We start from the raw sequence: 16,258 nt of genomic DNA on the forward strand, positions 1-16,258 counted from the left end.
GAACGAAGGGGGGCGTTTGGGGCTCGTGAGCTACCTGTTCAACTGTAGTAGTGTCACCTAGTAACTGTCAGGCAAATATTCCGATAGCTAGATCCAAGCGCATGAAGCAAGAAGGATGAGGGGAATGTCGCATACCATCTCCTCACTGCAGATCGGACAGGCCAGCTGAGCACCGGCAGCGGCCGGAGGCGCGGGGATCGAAGAACTGGCATTCTCCAGAGATATCCGCGAGGTGAGATCTTGCGTTTCGGATGAGAACTGCGAGGCCGAGGCCTGGGAGCTAAGAGAGAGGCTGCTGGCGGAGGGCGACAGGACCCTTGGTTTGGGTTGCGGAGACGGGACAGATGTGGATGGGGAGAGAGCGTTCGCGGTGCCCAGGACACGACCTCCACCCAACGTCCTCCGGGACATAGTGAAACCAATTTATGGGAGCATGAGAAGTCGATCCCGCGGAGGAGCGGAAGTCAAGGGAAAAAGAATTGGGGGAGAGGCGCGAGACAGGTCGAATAGGAGAGACACCGCCGCGAGCTGTCTGGAAATTAATTAAATCGGGTTGGTTGGTTCAGGTGATCCTCTCCCGATGAGGGGTGTGGTGTGGCTGCCTGGACACCTGAGGCTAGCGTCGCAGCCTAATTGTTGCAGCCATCTTATGCTTCGGGAAAAGTGAACTACGATGCCCAGCGAATACACTTCTCGATCAAAACAAAACCTTCTATTGTTTATATGTACCACTTAAGTATTACGCAATGCAGCTACTCGACACAAAAAAAAGCCAACAACGCTTTCTAATTCCCCGTCTGGAGAAAACAGTGTCTAAGCATGCATAAGCAGCTCCGCCCAAAAGAAATCTCCAAAATTAGATCAACTCTAAGAAATCTTACACCTTCCTCAAGCGCTCTTTCTCGGCCAACTTCTCCAAGTCCTCCCTAGCCTTGCGGGCGGTCTCCCGCTGCAGCTGGTCCTGACGGCGCACAGCAATATCCTTGGGGCGGAAATCGCTGAAAAGGGTCTTGAGGACGTTCTCGATGATCCAGCACCCAGCGTAGTCGAAGATCATCAGAACGGTCAGGGTGAGCTTGAACTCGGTGCTGAAGGGGACAAGACGCAGCTTCTCGTTCAGCTCGGGAACAAACTCAGTGGCACAGGAGAAGGCAACGCCAGAGGCGGCAACCAGCCCCCAGTACATAGCCTTGTTCTCGCGAATCGACTCTCTGAAGGGACGGCCTTGGTAGTTGATGGAGAAAGTCGAGATTTGCTGAATGAGTTGGAGAAGGTAGATAGCGCTGTTCAGCAGAGAAGGCTCGAATTCGCCCTCCAGATCAATGTCCGATTGTCTCCTGCGATTTTGTGAGCAACGTTCTAAAAAGACTAAAGGTGAACTTACGGTTCAATGGAGTAGACATAGTTAGACAGATAAATGAGGGTGGCAATGTGAATGGCAAACTGTCCAAGCACCGAGCCGATGATGTATACATTAAAGATGTTCGGCTGGGGTCGTTCCTTGGAGAGACCTTCGACAGACTATCAGGGACAAATTAGCATCCAAACCAACTATGCGGCGAGTTAAATCTTACCTTAGCACGAGAGATCGAAAGGAAGCAGACACTCATCAGCATTCCGCTAATAGTGACCTGACCATCTCCGAATTTGATACCATCCAGATAAATAACACTCAGACTATAGGCGCTAATGAGGCAGTTCAGAGCAAGGATCTTATACATCTGGATAGTCGCAACAAGAGTGCAGCGGCCTTGGCGGAGAATGTTGGGGATAGCAATGACATTGGCCAGTTTGCTAGTGAAAGGCGCAGCGACCGACGCATCACCCAGTTTGATCGTAGGGGGCTCGGATTCATCAAGCTCCTGTTCCATCATCGAGCTGGTAAGCTTGTCGGCGAGACCGGCAGCGGCCGCGGAGGCCTGCTGCTGACGCTGCTGCTGAGGAGTCAAGTTGGAGTTGGACTGCTGCAGGGCTTGAGCGCCGGGAGAAGTGATGGTCGGGACCGCCTCTTGCTGACCCTGGCCGTTTGCCGGGTTGATACCGCGCTTCAGCGCTTCGCGCTCCATGGCCTTCTGGTAATGGGGGTTGGAGGGGCCAGGGGGGTACAAGTGAGCGATAAGGACAGGCACGGGCGGGGAAGGCTGGTTAAATCTCTGCATCATAGCAACCTGCTTCTCATATATTTCCTTCATCTTGGTCGTCCGATAGTGCTCGGCAATCTTGGTGAGATCGTCCGGCGAGCCGTTGAGCAGCGCGACACCAACATGAGCTTGCTTCAGAGCTCCAACATCGTTGGTTCCGTCACCGCACATGAGGGTAGTGTAACCGGCATCCTTGAGACCAAGGAGAATATCCTCTTTCTGCTTGGGCGAGACACGGGCGTAGACCCAGGTGTGGCGAAGGAGGTCCGAGAAAGCCTTCTGGCCCTTGAACTTGGCCAGGGCGTAGCCCGTGATGCAGATATCCTTGGTTTTCACAATCTCAGAGTCCAAATCCTTGGTGGGGTCCACGTCACGGTTAAACTTGTCATCGATGCTACGCCAGACTAATCGGGTTCCAGACGTATCATTCTCAGGAGCATCCAAGATCAAAACCTCACGGTCGACGATCTCAACCTGTCGTGCAACATGAACCGCAGTCAACGGGTTGTCACCAGTAATCATGACAACACGGTGACTGCTCTCATTGAGCATACGGACGGCCCTGATAGCGTCATCCTTCAGGGGACATTGGAGCACAAGGAAACCAGCAAAGATCAAGTCGGACTCGATATCCTCCCGGGTGAAGTTGTTGATGCGTCCCTGAGACAACTCGGCCTCGGGGGAGAGAAACTTGTAAGCAAGAGCGAGGACACGAGCGCCGTTACGGGTGAAGTGCTTGAAGGTTTCCTCATAGTTGGGTGGAGTGTGGGTAAGCATAGACCTGATGGTCTCCGGGGCACCCTTGACACCGACGAAAGTGGACTTAATCTTCTTCGAAGTCTTGGGATCATTGCCGACAACGGTCGCGATGGTGCTCTGACGCTTCAATGCGGAAGAGAACTGGAATCTTCTCTTGACTTGAACCGAGTCAAGCACGCGAGAGGCAGGCACCGACTTGTTCTTGGAAGTAAGTGTGTCATTTGCGCCCAGGGTCCAGCCAAGCCACTGAAGCGTGGCCTTCTCCATAGGGTCGCCAACAACTTCGCCCTCATCCAATTTGACCAATGCATGAGCGCTAGCAAGAACAAGCGTGGTGTTGACTCCGATATTACCGCCCTTGGCCAACTCAGTGTGGGCGCCATCCTTCTCGACCTTTGCTCCACTGTGACCCAGGGTGAGGCCGGCAATGCCATCGACGACCAGATCTTCACCGGTCAAGGTACCGGTCTTGTCGAAGCAAGCGACATCAACACGCCCAGCAAAAGGAATACGGAAGGGCTCGGTACAGAAGATAGCGAATTTGCTCAGGGCAGCCAGACTGGTGTTGACAGCAAGACTCAATTCCATGGGAAGCTCGGGAGGAACCACGCTGGTGACGATCAGGACACAGTCCAGGAGCAACTTCGATCTCTTGCGGTCCTTCGCGACACCCTCTTGCCACACATACCACGAAGCGGCGAGGGCGAAGATAAGCAGGAACAGAATGAAAAGCAGTGCCTCGGCGTTGTTGGCAGAGACACGTTCGGTGGAGTAGATCATGGTACGGACGAGACTGCCTTGGCTAGTTTCGAAGCCGGTCTTCACGACAACGCCGATCGCACCATTGTCAGGCGGAGCAGTGATCTTGGAGCCGTTCTTGCCAGTGTTCTCGGATTCCTCAACGTTCGAGTTGGGGTGGGTAATCTGCAGGACCTTGGTTCCTCCGTGCACGAACGCATTCTTGTCCAAGCCATCCGGCTCGATCAGATCATCGCCCGGTCGCAGCTGGATCGATTCCTTCAGAAGCGGGGTACTTTCACCGGAAAGCATGGCCTCGTTGACGATAGCACTGCCTTCGATCAAAAGGATATCGCACGCGACACCGCCGTCTTCCTTGGTTCGGTTGACCGACATGACATCACCGGGCAAGAGCTTGTCACTGGTAATTTCCTGCCATTTGCTCTCGCGGTAAACCCACACATCGTAGGGCTTGATGCTCATTCCTCGGAACTCGTTGAGAGTTCGCTGACGCTGCCACACGACAGTGCTCTCGAACGCAACAAGCATGAATAGCGTGAACAGCGAGTAATACCAGTATTCATCCAGCATCCACAGACCAACGCAGAAGATTTGGAAAACGAAGAAGGGCGCAACGGCGTGTTCCTTCCACAGTTCAACAAATCCCGGCACGGGGATATCGAAGGTGTTATCGCCATAGTGATACTGAATGTCCTCAATCTCGGACTTGGTGGCCAGACCCGGGTTTTGCTGGAAGGTCTTAATTGCCGGCTTGGGCTCGGCATCGAGAACGTACGACAAGGGTCCGAAGCATCGCCGATCGGGATAGTAAAGAAAACGACGCTTCTGGAATAGGAACGAGATCGTATTCTTTCCACCCATGTTATCATGGACGAGAGGGCAGATTTCCGCGGATCCGGCGTTGGCGCCGGGAATGACCTTGATGAGCTTTGCAGAGTCAATTGACTTGGCTTTCGTCGCCGTGAACAGAGTTTGGATGTTGATGTTCCATTTGGTCATCAACCAAAGGAGCGACTGAGCCGTGATAATCGAAGCAACCCACACAAAGGTCCATTCTTGACCTTGGATGTACTGGTCATAGCGTTCGGGGGAGAGATAGAAGGCGAAGAATCCGGGCCAGATGACGAGGAACGGCCAAACGTAGGTGTGGACTTGAGTTGGGAGGGGATTGTGCAGCGAGGAATGCGCAATTTGGGGGTCATCGACGAGTTTTGCCCTTGGCGAGAGAGTGTCAGTACGATATTGATGATGGCACGCGATGGAAGCACAACTAGGACACCTATAACTTACATGGCGACACTCGATGACCTCGACGCGGGTCAAGCGACGCGATATAGCAGGGGGTATAGAAGAAAATCAATGAATCATAAGACAGAGGGAGACAGCCATGAAACACCCCTATATGCGAAGAACAAGGAAGAAAAGGTTGGAAGGGTCGGAGGAGAAGCCACCTTAAACACTTGACAGTCTAAATTTCCTTCCGCGAGTTCGCCGCCTGCAAAGTAAGGTTGAAGGTTCCGTCGTCGCGACTTGCCATTGGCCCGTGCCACGTGCTTGGCCCGATGAATCGGTGCCTCATTTTCCCGGCCTCTTCCCTTTATCTCACCATTCTACTCTGTACTATGAAGATCGTTTACACAGGTTATGCCAGGTCAGAACTTTTTCATTGTTTTTCTTTTTTCTTTTATTGTGTTTTAGGGGTTATAAATATCATTAGTAAAGCATGCCAGCGCGGTCACATTATTATTATCACATTTCATCTGACGTGACCAGGAACGACTTATGCACGTTAACGCCGTTTGTTGTGTTTGGCTTGGGGTTAAGATTCTCTTGACTGCTGTTCCTACTTCCCGTGGAAGTTTGAACAGTTGTCACCACCCCTTGACTGTCATGCTGATTCAAATCCGGTCGCCAGTACTTGGTCGCAGCCCGACCTAGTCGCGATGTGTCGGTTCCGTTGCCGTTGCCATTCATGCTGGACAGAGGCATACTGCCCGGGGTTCTTTTAGCGCTATGAGAGATGTCGTAGGTGGTGCCACGGAACCAGCGAAAGAGTGGCCGGAGCGTAACCAGACTTCCTGCGGTAATTCCAAGGCCGGCTTCAACATTTGACCAGATCGAGATATCCGTTGTGGCATCTGAAATGATGACACTCGTTAGTCGCATATCCGCCAGGAGTTCTGCAGTTGAAGCTACAGGCTGGACTTACAGAGGAACTCTGTGTCTTTGTAGTGATGGAGATAAGGGATTCGAACGATAACCGCGGCGCTAGCACTAGAATTCCCGCAAGTCAGCATGGATGTCATCACGCAAAACATGCACCATTAAAAAGGGTCGACTTACATGCACCCGAGACTTAGGATACCGGCCAAGGCAGCCTTAGTGCGCATGTTCATTTGCAGGTTCCAGACGAGGGCAATCGGTAAGAGACCAAGGATGAAATCACATATCGTTGCAACGACACTGTAGAGGTATGCGATTGCAATGAGATAATCAACATCCAAACATGTTCCTGTGACGTTTGCTCCGAGATATGCTTTCGCCCGGTGCCAAAAGTACTCGACCGGTTGACATTGTAAGGTTAACATGAACCAGAATACAAGGCCTATAACAGTAGATACTGCGATGACACCCCACAGCAGTATTGTGTGGGCACGGGCGACGGTAAGACGGAGGAGGGCCAGTGCGATAGAGATCTTTGCGACAACACATGTAAAGACGTAACTTGTCTGACCAAGCCACCACCACTAATATTACGGGGTCAGAATAGATGAAGGGAATGCATCATATGTAAAGAGCAGCGTACAAACATGGCAGTTTCGATATCTCTTGGGTCAGGAATATCGTGGATCTTCTGTCCCATACCGTAAAGTGCACCCATCATTCCACATAATGCGAACAGGATATTCAAGGCCTGTATTGAATAAAAACAAACTATTAGCTTTTGAGAGAGTGAAACGACATGGGCCCGCATACCATCGCAAAAACCATTAGAGCATCATCCCATCCAAAGGCCCTCACGAGCCGCAACCGAACGAAGCATCTTAGGCAAACGGCAACGAACGAGATTCCCAAGAAAATAACTGTCACGATAAAGATGGTCTCGCTGCGACCTTTCAGTTCCCTCATATTGAAGCGCAGCCGGGGTTTGGCGTGGTCAACCAGGATTCATATTATGGAAATCCTCAGAGGTACATACGGTATCCCCGAGGGAGAGGAATCCAAAAGGCCGGGTATGGAAGTTAAGCTTAGTTAAACTGTCTTTTGACAGGATCATTCTCTATTTAACGGGGATGGGGACCTGTACTAGCTTGGCTAGGGGGGACCCAGCAAGAGAAACCCGTCACTACAGGGAAAGTGTATTAATTTCTTCGGACATTACTGCAAATTTTGAATTTTGTTTTAGTCCAATTACAAACCAAGCGGTTTCTTGCACTATTCTTACTTCCTCCATTACTTTTTTCATTGAACAGGGATGCTGCTTTTGCTCACTCGGCCCATCGTGTGATCAGTGTGTCTAGGTAGTGTAACCTCTACAGTTAGAACTACAGCTTTGTAGTGTGCATTTTTCGCTATCTCTTTTCCGTATGTGCATTTAATTAGCAGATGGCGGACCAAGGCAGCATAGAGCACCCGTGCCTCGGTGTCCCTAGGCGATGTTGTAAGATTGCCCATGTCCTGCCTCGGTAGTCATAGTATCAAGGTTATAAACCGATGAATGCAATAGGAACCCCCAAAGCAGCGACACTTGGGAATAGCAAACCAGAAACGAAAAGAAAAAATTTTTTACAACACACAGGGCAATACGCGAATACAGCTCCTGTTACATTTTGACAATCCTACCCAGCCCGTGGCAAGCAAGTTAGGAACGCGAGTGGCCTCCTAAGTGCCGATTGGAGCCAGCCTGCGGGTGCCACTGCCAAGTGGGGTGGGTGCCATCATCCATGCATGTCCAGTACGTAGTGTGCCAGTGCCGATGAGAGAAATGGCGACTTAGCAAAACTTTATGGGAGGGTTTAAAAGACGCTATGTGGAAGCGAGGCTCTAGAACAATGAGAGGTGCGGGACAACGGGAGCGATCCCTGGTTATATACCGTTATACTCCGAAGCTCATTCCATTGGCCGTGTCTGCTGATTTTGCTCACCTGCACACATGCATAAAAGACATAGCAAGAATCTGTTCCTTCCCATGCAAAGGCACTTGGGCATGTACAGATGCGCGTTCCTGGGGTCGAGCAACGCTGGCACTTGGTCCAAGTGGACGCGGCCGCGATGCAACAGGAGATGTGGGACTCACTAGGGTGGTTCATCGAGAATCCGTCGCCAGAGGTCAAACCGCAGTGACGACACCAGTCCAGTCAGGTTAAACAGCCGAGGGTGGAGGCAACTGGAGCGGCCACCGTCGGGGAACAAAGATCCACCTCATCCTACGGAGTAAAGCCTTCCAAGCATACCTAGGATTAGGATTTCAACTGAAGGGATTGAATGGCAGTCTGACGTCCGGACACAAATAGAAAGGGAATCTGACCACCTTCTAACTTTCTATGCCCCTTTTTGGTGGCGCTCCTATGACTTTTTAGCTAGCGCCGACCGCCGACATTTGCCACGAATGTCTCTGCACATGGGCCGGGCATGTAACATGCATACGGAGTAGGCATCCTGGTTGCTTGGCGACGATCTGTGCCATTCAGGAAATTTTGCTCAGTCGTGCCTGCTTTCCCAGGGGGGATTGGCAAAGTCTTTTTGAAGTCGCGCCCCGGTCTGCACAGACATTCAACATCGGAACCATGGTTCTCTTATCTGAGACAGGAATGGCCAGTCTGTTCACCGCGCTAGCCATTTGTATTACTTTATCGTATTAATTGATTCTATGGCCTATGGGTTGGATGAGGTTCATGATTACGAAAGGCCAAGCATCTTTTGAACAGCCAACATTCAGGGTTCCCAGGATCACATGTCATCGTTCCCAATGCGTCCACGAACAATTGTCGAACACGAGATGTATTGAACTTTATTGAAACTGAATCTCTTGGGTTCTTGGATATCCAGCCTTATGGAGCCTGGGGCCTGATCTATCTTATGATCTTGAACAGCAGTGCAACACGATCCTGAGATCGGCAATCTCGGCCTCTTTTTCCCCAAATACTCATGAGCCATTTCATCCTGATTCCGATCAGCGGATGGGGCGCCGACCGAACAATGGATTTCAATTTTCTTGTTTGCTCTTCTCTAAGCTTTCCTGATTTGGAATTGTTGTTTGTATAGACTATCTTTGAGCGCTATGGGTAGATGATTTCTAGACTTTTCCTTGATCCGACCCTCAACTGACTTTTTCAGCACCTAACTAGAGGATCGCGATACCTAGCCTATGCCCATCTCCTCTCGGTCTTAATTGAGATCTTCCCTCTTCCCAACATTCCTTTCTCCTCTCTGGAAGCTGTGCAAGAATTACTCCGGAACAAGCATGGCTATCCATGACCCAAATTCTCCCACTGGCCATCCCATCCACCCACGACGAGATTTGTGAAACATGACGCCGGGAATGACCTGCCATTGAAACTTTCGAGAGGGCTGGATAAAATCGGGTGGCCTATCGCGGGGAGCATTGTGCAGTGGGTCTCTAGTGCTTGCCGGTGTGGCACATCCCCGCCTCCTTTTATTAATGGGCTTCTGAGTTCTGGCGATCCAGATAGCTCCAGGCACCGAATGCACTATTTCCCATCTTTCGCTCTTCCACTGCATATGGTGTAGGTAATTATGGGTTATCCCAAAAACAAGTCGCGGAGACTTGAGGGAGGAGAATTTGTCATATAAAAATTCTAGTTAATCGTTTTCAGTAGCAATGTTTGCCCAGAATCTAAGACTTGTCAGGTCGCAATTATAATTATCTCTATCCAAGCCGAAGTAGCCGAGCACTCATTTCCAACAAGCGAGAGATCGGTATTGGGCCCGTTAGCTTGCACCGGTGGGTTTCATCAACTTGTCCATCACTCCATCATCTACTCCGTGTGCTATTTTGGGCAGTGTACCATGCATATCTACCTACCCACTTATTATTGCCATGTCCTGGACACCTGGCCCACCATCCGTACGGAGTACATCGGAGTACTTTTCCAGTTCCCCCCTTTCCCACGATATCCCTCCTGCAAAATCTTTTCTGTACCACAAAAAGAAAACATCCTTACCATCCATGCAGAGCCGGTTGTTTCCGTTCCATGGCCGGCCTAGAACAAGCCAATTATAGGAACCCCCGCTCGCCTTTTCAACGCCGATCAACCTCAATCCGCGTCTAGTTCCCATAGCTATCCGAAATTGGGAGCTAGGCACCTAACCCCCTCCTTTTGCTGTTCGGAGCTAACCTTATACTGGAGGTAACGCCGCGATTCAAGCTCTTCGCAGCGACATCCTGCGGGACTGACTCGTTTCGCCGAGCTCTCTGGTGACGTAGGTCGATAATTTCTGTGTCAGAGTATCTCACGCTGGCGCAGCTTGTGTGTCAACTGTCAATCTTTCTCCGCATTTACTGCGTAAATCTGTGTTGGCGTTTTAAATAAAGTACTTTCTCCTGTCTACGGGCCGACTTTAAGCATAAACCGGTGCTTCAGTCGGGTAAGGCATGCTATTTATGGATGCCGTGGATTTGGAATCCATATGTCCATTTTTTTGGGAGATCACCGGAGAGCTTCCGAAGATCTGACATTATTGTTTATCTGATTCCAAGGATCTGCAGATACAGTGCTACCCCTAGGGATAGATGACCCCGGGGCTGGCTTGTAGGAAAGAGGATTGATTATTGGGCATGACCAGGAAACAGCAATTTATCCCGAGGACGATGTGCAAACTTTTCTATACTGGTTAGGTACTGGCTTGGTTGAATTTGCAAAGTTCAATCGGGGTCCTTGGTTGAGCTGCAGGGTGTTTGCATTCTTCGGGCACCGTAGAACGACGCAATGAAGACTCAGCATCGTTGTCAAGTCTCCGGCTCTGGAGTTGATATGAGTAGGGCTATCATAGACGCCTGCACTAGGTGCAGTTCTTCACTTTATCGCCCTTCCTGCGATTTTAGAAAGATTCTCACATTATTATCTGTCAAAGATAAGCGACATTCTATGTCCGTGGAACGTGAGCGCCCCAAGAGATATCTGAACCTTGGACTTCTCGGGATTCAGGAAGACAGAACATGGCATGTTTGCAATGAAGAGCATACTGCCACCTGTGACTCCATTGCCCTTTCGGCCCTTCCTCTAGCGACAGGCCTAATAGATAAAGTCTAATGCACGTGTAAATCTGGCACCTAGATATGCATCTGATCATCTACCCAGCTCTGATCTTTTCCCTTCCCATTGCGTGCTCACCACGCACCAGTTTCTACTTAGATCATAACTGTTGGCCCGGGAATGATCTAAATTTTGGCTATAGACACGCCGAATTCTAGATGGGCCATTTCTCCGATGCAGCAGCCACTATCCTGTTTTTATTTCTCAATTCCTGACCAGAGATCCTACATAAAAGGGTTGTAGGATAGCCAGGACCAACAAGTCCCGAATACATACGTGTGTTCTCAGACACGTGTTTGTTTTATATGTAGAATCTATGTAGTCTAGCTGCTACCTGGAGAAGTACTCGTCTTTGATATAGCTCGTTTCCAAAGGTTTAGTTATATTAATTTCATTATTCTAGAGCGAAGAGATTTCTTTAATATATAATCAAGCACCAAAGTTCTTGAGCAAAGAGGAGAGATTACCCAACATACCCTATCTTACACTTCATACGTCGAATCTAGACTTTTTAGCCAGCAGCATATCCGGAAATAGCACGGAGCTTGGGACCGAAATACCAGAACGCGAACGGTGACGCCCACCCAATAACCATGGTAATGAATGCTAACACACTGGTTCCCCATCCATACCCCAGAGCCTGGTACATGTAAGGAGCAAAGAGTGGGAATCCAAAGCCACACAAACTGCGAAGAACAGCTGAAGCGGCCATGGCGCTGGCAGCATAGGTTTGGTAGCTGTCGACAATATACGTCTGCATTCCCTGCAAACAGGAAATGGTGCCCATGCAGAATATCGCCGCGCCAATATTGGGCATGATCCAGTGCGTGTTGCCGATGCTCCAGCCGTACCAGAAGAGTCCGATTGTGGAGATCAAGGAACCAACTAGCAACGACGGCATGCGGAATTCGGGCCTACCGACATCGTTGTTCCGTGATTTGAGAGTTTTGTAGATGCGGTCGACAAGTTTTAGGTTGACGAAAAGGCCGATGAATGATCCGATGGCAATCGAGAGATAGTTGAGGCCGCCAATCCCGGGACTCTCGTGGTAGACCTCGGTCCAGATCATGGGGAATGTCGCAAACATCAGATACGTGACTCCGAAAAGGTAGGCCATGTAGATAGCCATGCAGAAGACTATGGGCTGTGTCGTAAATAGCAGCACCGGCCGCTGAAAGGCATGAAGAAGCTTGCGACCAACTGTTTCATCGGGTTCCTCAGTATGGAGATTTGTGTTGCCCGTTTCCATGACGAGACGGTCTCGTCGCTTCCGTAGAATTGTGCCAGGGTGGCACTCCTTTAGCCCGTATAGTCCAACACCCTGCACTGCGAGAGCCGCGATAGACGTGGACCAGAATACCCAGCGCCATGTCGAATATTGAGCAATGAACCCCCCAGCGATGGGTCCGATAACGGGACCAAGAAGTGGTCCCAAAGTGTAGATACCCATGGCCTTGCCGCGTTCTTCGGCAGTCCACATGTCGCTGCAAGCCAGGTCAGCGCTCGGATATTTAATATGTTCTTCCGCGATCCTCTTACCTGATGGCTCCTCCCCCAATAGCTAGCGGCGCGCTACCACCGATACCAGCGAGGAAACGAAATGCGAAAAGCTGAGCCTTCGTCCCGGCGAAACCACATCCAACGTTCCAACCCATATACCAGATGTTACTGAACACAAGCAAGTTTACACGACCGTAGAGCTCTGATGCAGGACCGAAGAAGATGGGACCGATGGCGTAGGCGAGAATGAAGATACTCAGGGATAGGTACGTCTCGATTTGAGTACGCATACCTAAGGACTCTGCGAGACTCTCCATGGCGGGAGCAATCATCGACGACGAGATGGGTGAGATGAAGACGAAGAGTGAGACTGCCCAAGTGTTCTTCCACCTTACACCATCAGGCCAGTTCTTGGGGTTCTCTGGGTCATTTGGCCCGTCCCAAGTAACCAGATCTGGATCTCTGTTGGTGATCGCTGGAGGACCCGCTTCGAGGTCGACATCTGTTTTCTCAGTAGAAGTCTCGGGCTCCTTGGGCCCGGTCGAATGTTTGTGGCGCATCTTTGTGTGGGAAACCAAGCAAGTAGTTGAGATGAACAGCGTGGACTCTTGACTGCGCTGGCGGGAGAAGAGGAGGGCAAAATGAACAAGGAGAAACAAAAGGGGGTAAAGGATTGAGGGGAGGGGAGTTTTAGTGTAGCCAATAGAAAACTTAATAGACTGTTAGGTACACTTACCTCTGTCACCAAACTTTGGATTGAGGGAAGGGGAGTTTTAGTGTAGTCAGTAGAAAATTTAACGGACTGTTAAGTACACTTACCCCCGTCACCAAACTCTGGATTGAAAAGAGGGGAATTTTAGTATAACTAATAGAAAACTTAACAAACTGTTAAATACATTTATCTCCGTCACCAAACTCTGGATTAAGAGGAGGAGAGTTTTAGTGTAGCCAATAGAAAACTTAACGGACTGTTAGGTGCACTTACCTCCGTCACCAAACTCTATCCTTAGGTAGACACCTGCATTTCTTTTTGTTTCTTTGACTCATAGAGACAGTGATATACCTAATGCATAAGTTCAAGAATTAAACATGCAGTCACTTGTACTCGCTGATAAGTTCAATGACGTATACTGGTTGGAGCTCCCACCATGTCTTTGATAACGTATACTCTGTTTGTTTATTTCTAACCAATAAACCGAGTAAGAACTATATATGGGCATGTCAAATCTCATGTATGTTTGTTAAGTTTTAAATGAGTAGACTTCAATGACCTTGACACACTAACTGATGTATGGGGCCTGCCGATCATCGAAGCTTAGCGTAAATAGGGTTTTTACTTTATGCACGCTGAGCTTCGTATAACACGGGTGCTTAAATGATACACCACATAGCTTAGAATTATTGTTGACTTGATAAGGTCTTTGGGAACCAGTGGCTACCTAAAGTTCTTCGGGATGACCTATAGTCTTTAGTGGAGGACTAGCTACTCAAGAATAGATCAATGGGCGAGGAGGATAGTGAAATGCTTATCGAGGCAGAAGGAAATAAAAGCAGAAATCCAGCAGAGGATAAGCAGAAGGTCAGCAATCGTACTCGAATTTCACTCACCTGAAAGTAGCGGTCAGTAGTGCTGGCGATTGTTCTTTATCTCCGCATGATCTTTAGCACTGTTGTATTACTGTGATCCTGCTTTATTCACATGTTATAGCACTCCTCCAATCCTATCCACGGTTAACCTCTGAGCTGCTGCCATTCCGATTCGGCCAGCCGAACAATCATATACCATTGACGTCACCGCAGCAGAATGGAACAGCCCAGCTGACGAATGAGTCCCTTACAACTAAAAAATTCATTTATTCGTGACGGGTATGCATTTCAGTATATCAGCCAAACCCGCATATATCTAAGGTTGCAGTGCAATCTAGATGCCAGTGATCACACTCTTTTGACAATCTACAACGCCTAAGACTTTGATTGATTCAATACTACAATTAGTAGCCTGTCGGATCTTAGGAAGACCGGCATGCTCCTTATGGTACGGTGGTCCAATTTTTGTTTCCAAGGTTAAGCCCTTGTGTTATAGCCAGACTTTCTCTTCCATAGATGATATAATCAGTAGCGCTAATCACATTAATCCACCGTGTTATTATAGCTCAATATCGATTCCCCTTATCATAGAGTCGGATATGCGTGCACTGGATAGTAGGATCTATTCAAGCGGGCTCAAGTATTGTTATTTTCGAGTAGGCTGCTCTTAATTAAGTAACTACAAACCAGGCCCTGCACATATAAACGGACTCTGCAGATCATGTTGTCCATACGATAAACACGTCTTATGCTGATAAGTTGAGCCAGGTATCCAACGCTATTATTGCATTATTGAAGGCTACCGAGACCCTCAGCAATCGGAAGTAGAGGGCGTAATTAAACTCGGAAGAGTTTTTGTTACTCAACTGACGGGTGCTATGTTGCTCTATGAGAGTGCGATGTACCACTGCTAAGTCTTGATCACTGTACCATTGGCTACGTATAGGTACTCTGTACATATATACATGCTTTGATAACATGATACGCTCAAAAACACACAAATCGGGCAGACCGTCGATCAGGAGAGCATTTCCAGCTGTTCTCCGACAACAGTTTACCACTTGGCCTCCTTGGTTCCCTGGAACTCCTTGAGGATGGAGACCCGCTCCGACAAAGCAGTCACCTCACGGTTCAGGCGCTCAGTGACGACAGACTGGTCCTCGCCGAGCTTGCTGTAGAAGTCCTTACGGTAGGGGGTGGCACCCATAGCGGCGGAGAAGATGGGCTTGATCATGAACGAGTGGTGAGGCTTGAGGGTGTTGCCGTAGGCGCCACGGAAGGAGTCGGCCAGCTCGACATCGGACTTGGCCAGGTTGTCGGCAAGGGCTTGGGCGGTGAAGTCGAGACCCCTAATATGGAGAAGACAATATAGTTAGCAATTTGCATATCGAAAGGTGGCATATTAATCTCAAACGCCCAAGTGGAGTCGGGTCTAAGAACAACCCCCTATTCTGAACAGCAATGCAATGGCGACATACCGGACGAGCCAGACGAGACCCTCAGCAGCAACGTGCTTCTTGGTCTTCAATTCGTTGACAACGAGGTCCTGGAGAGTCTTGGACTCCTCAGGGGCAGCCTCCTTCCTCTCGCGAACTTTCTGTAGTGGAATTAGAGTCGGTCGAGCGTGAACGCGGGGCATGAATTGTCCAGACCTTGATGTTACCGAGAAGATCGTTCTTGACGGGAGTGAAGGCAACGGAGCCGAGGACATCTGTAGACAATTAGACCGAGAGATCTTCTACCTGCAAGTCGAGTACAAAGCTCACCGAAGAGAGTGGTCAAGGACTCAGCGGCCTCGAGGAACTCGTCGGTCGAGATGCCCTTGTTGGCAGCATCAACGGGGACGTCGGCGAAAGACCGCTTGATAGTGTCGAACCAGGTAGCCATTTTGAATATGTATTTCAACGAATGAAATCTATAAGGGGAAGAGAGAGAATCACAAGAGAAAGAATGAGCAGGAAGTGTAGAATAAAAAAGAGCCAGGAGGGGGGGGGAGAGGGGCTTGCATTATATCAACAACGGCTGACCTGTCACTTCGCTCACCGCCGGGAGCCACGCAAGCGGTGAAGCCGATCTGGACCCGCGGGCCGTCCCCCTGAACAAACAGAGCAAACAGAACAAACACACACCTGCTGTCGACGTCATCGGCCGCTCCCGTCAGAGCGTCGCTCTCCCTTTCTCTCTCATGCTCCTGACTGGCCTAGTCTGGGACCTGCTCGAATCCTGCGTCTTGAA

The 16,258-nt window shown here is 49.7% G+C and overlaps 5 protein-coding genes across 7 annotated transcripts; all 5 read right to left on the reverse strand.

Moving 5' to 3' along the window:
* Positions 1–87: 87 nt before the first annotated feature.
* PEP7_2 (carboxypeptidase Y-deficient) lies at positions 88–411 on the reverse strand (the record flags this gene model as incomplete). The annotated part of the gene is made up of 1 exon (XM_046083658.1): positions 88–411. One exon carries the CDS (start codon positions 409–411, stop codon positions 88–90), a length of 324 nt encoding a protein of 107 aa, XP_045939618.1.
* Positions 412–652: 241 nt separating this feature from the next.
* Positions 653–5,146, reverse strand: SPF1 (ion-transporting P-type ATPase SPF1). The gene is made up of 4 exons (XM_046083659.1): positions 4,950–5,146; positions 1,575–4,875; positions 1,385–1,521; positions 653–1,337 (listed from the first exon to the last, which is right to left on the reverse strand). Coding segments are annotated over exons 1-4 (3,900 nt in total). The 5' UTR covers positions 4,952–5,146; the 3' UTR covers positions 653–877.
* A 27-nt stretch (positions 5,147–5,173) lies between these two features.
* On the reverse strand, positions 5,174–6,902 carry LDX57_013057. Of its 3 annotated transcripts, XM_046094808.1 has the most exons (5): positions 6,636–6,902; positions 6,466–6,573; positions 6,003–6,406; positions 5,869–5,933; positions 5,174–5,797 (listed from the first exon to the last, which is right to left on the reverse strand). In XM_046094808.1, exons 1-5 carry the CDS (start codon positions 6,786–6,788, stop codon positions 5,409–5,411), a joined length of 1,119 nt encoding a protein of 372 aa, XP_045939620.1. In that variant the 5' UTR covers positions 6,789–6,902; the 3' UTR covers positions 5,174–5,408. The 3 variants fall into 3 exon arrangements, with proteins under 3 accessions (XP_045939620.1, XP_045939622.1, XP_045939621.1); XM_046094809.1 differs by having other exon boundaries at positions 5,174–5,933; XM_046094810.1 differs by having other exon boundaries at positions 6,003–6,573.
* A 4,545-nt stretch (positions 6,903–11,447) lies between these two features.
* LDX57_002018 (MFS transporter) lies at positions 11,448–13,115 on the reverse strand (the record flags this gene model as incomplete). The annotated part of the gene is made up of 2 exons (XM_046083660.1): positions 12,476–13,115; positions 11,448–12,420 (listed from the first exon to the last, which is right to left on the reverse strand). The coding sequence occupies exons 1-2, from the start codon at positions 12,994–12,996 to the stop codon at positions 11,448–11,450; spliced, it is 1,494 nt and encodes a 497-aa protein (XP_045939623.1). The 5' UTR covers positions 12,997–13,115.
* Positions 13,116–14,806: 1,691 nt separating this feature from the next.
* On the reverse strand, positions 14,807–16,035 carry LDX57_002019 (GLTP domain-containing protein). Its single transcript, XM_046083661.1, has 4 exons — positions 15,790–16,035; positions 15,676–15,734; positions 15,502–15,620; positions 14,807–15,372 (listed from the first exon to the last, which is right to left on the reverse strand). Exons 1-4 carry the CDS (start codon positions 15,908–15,910, stop codon positions 15,078–15,080), a joined length of 594 nt encoding a protein of 197 aa, XP_045939624.1. The 5' UTR covers positions 15,911–16,035; the 3' UTR covers positions 14,807–15,077.
* Positions 16,036–16,258: the final 223 nt, after the last annotated feature.

The sequence above is a fragment of the Aspergillus melleus genome, assembly GCF_016097325.1.
Source record: "Aspergillus melleus strain CBS 546.65 chromosome Unknown contig1, whole genome shotgun sequence".
In the NCBI taxonomy this organism is placed as follows: Eukaryota; Fungi; Ascomycota; class Eurotiomycetes; order Eurotiales; family Aspergillaceae; genus Aspergillus; species Aspergillus melleus.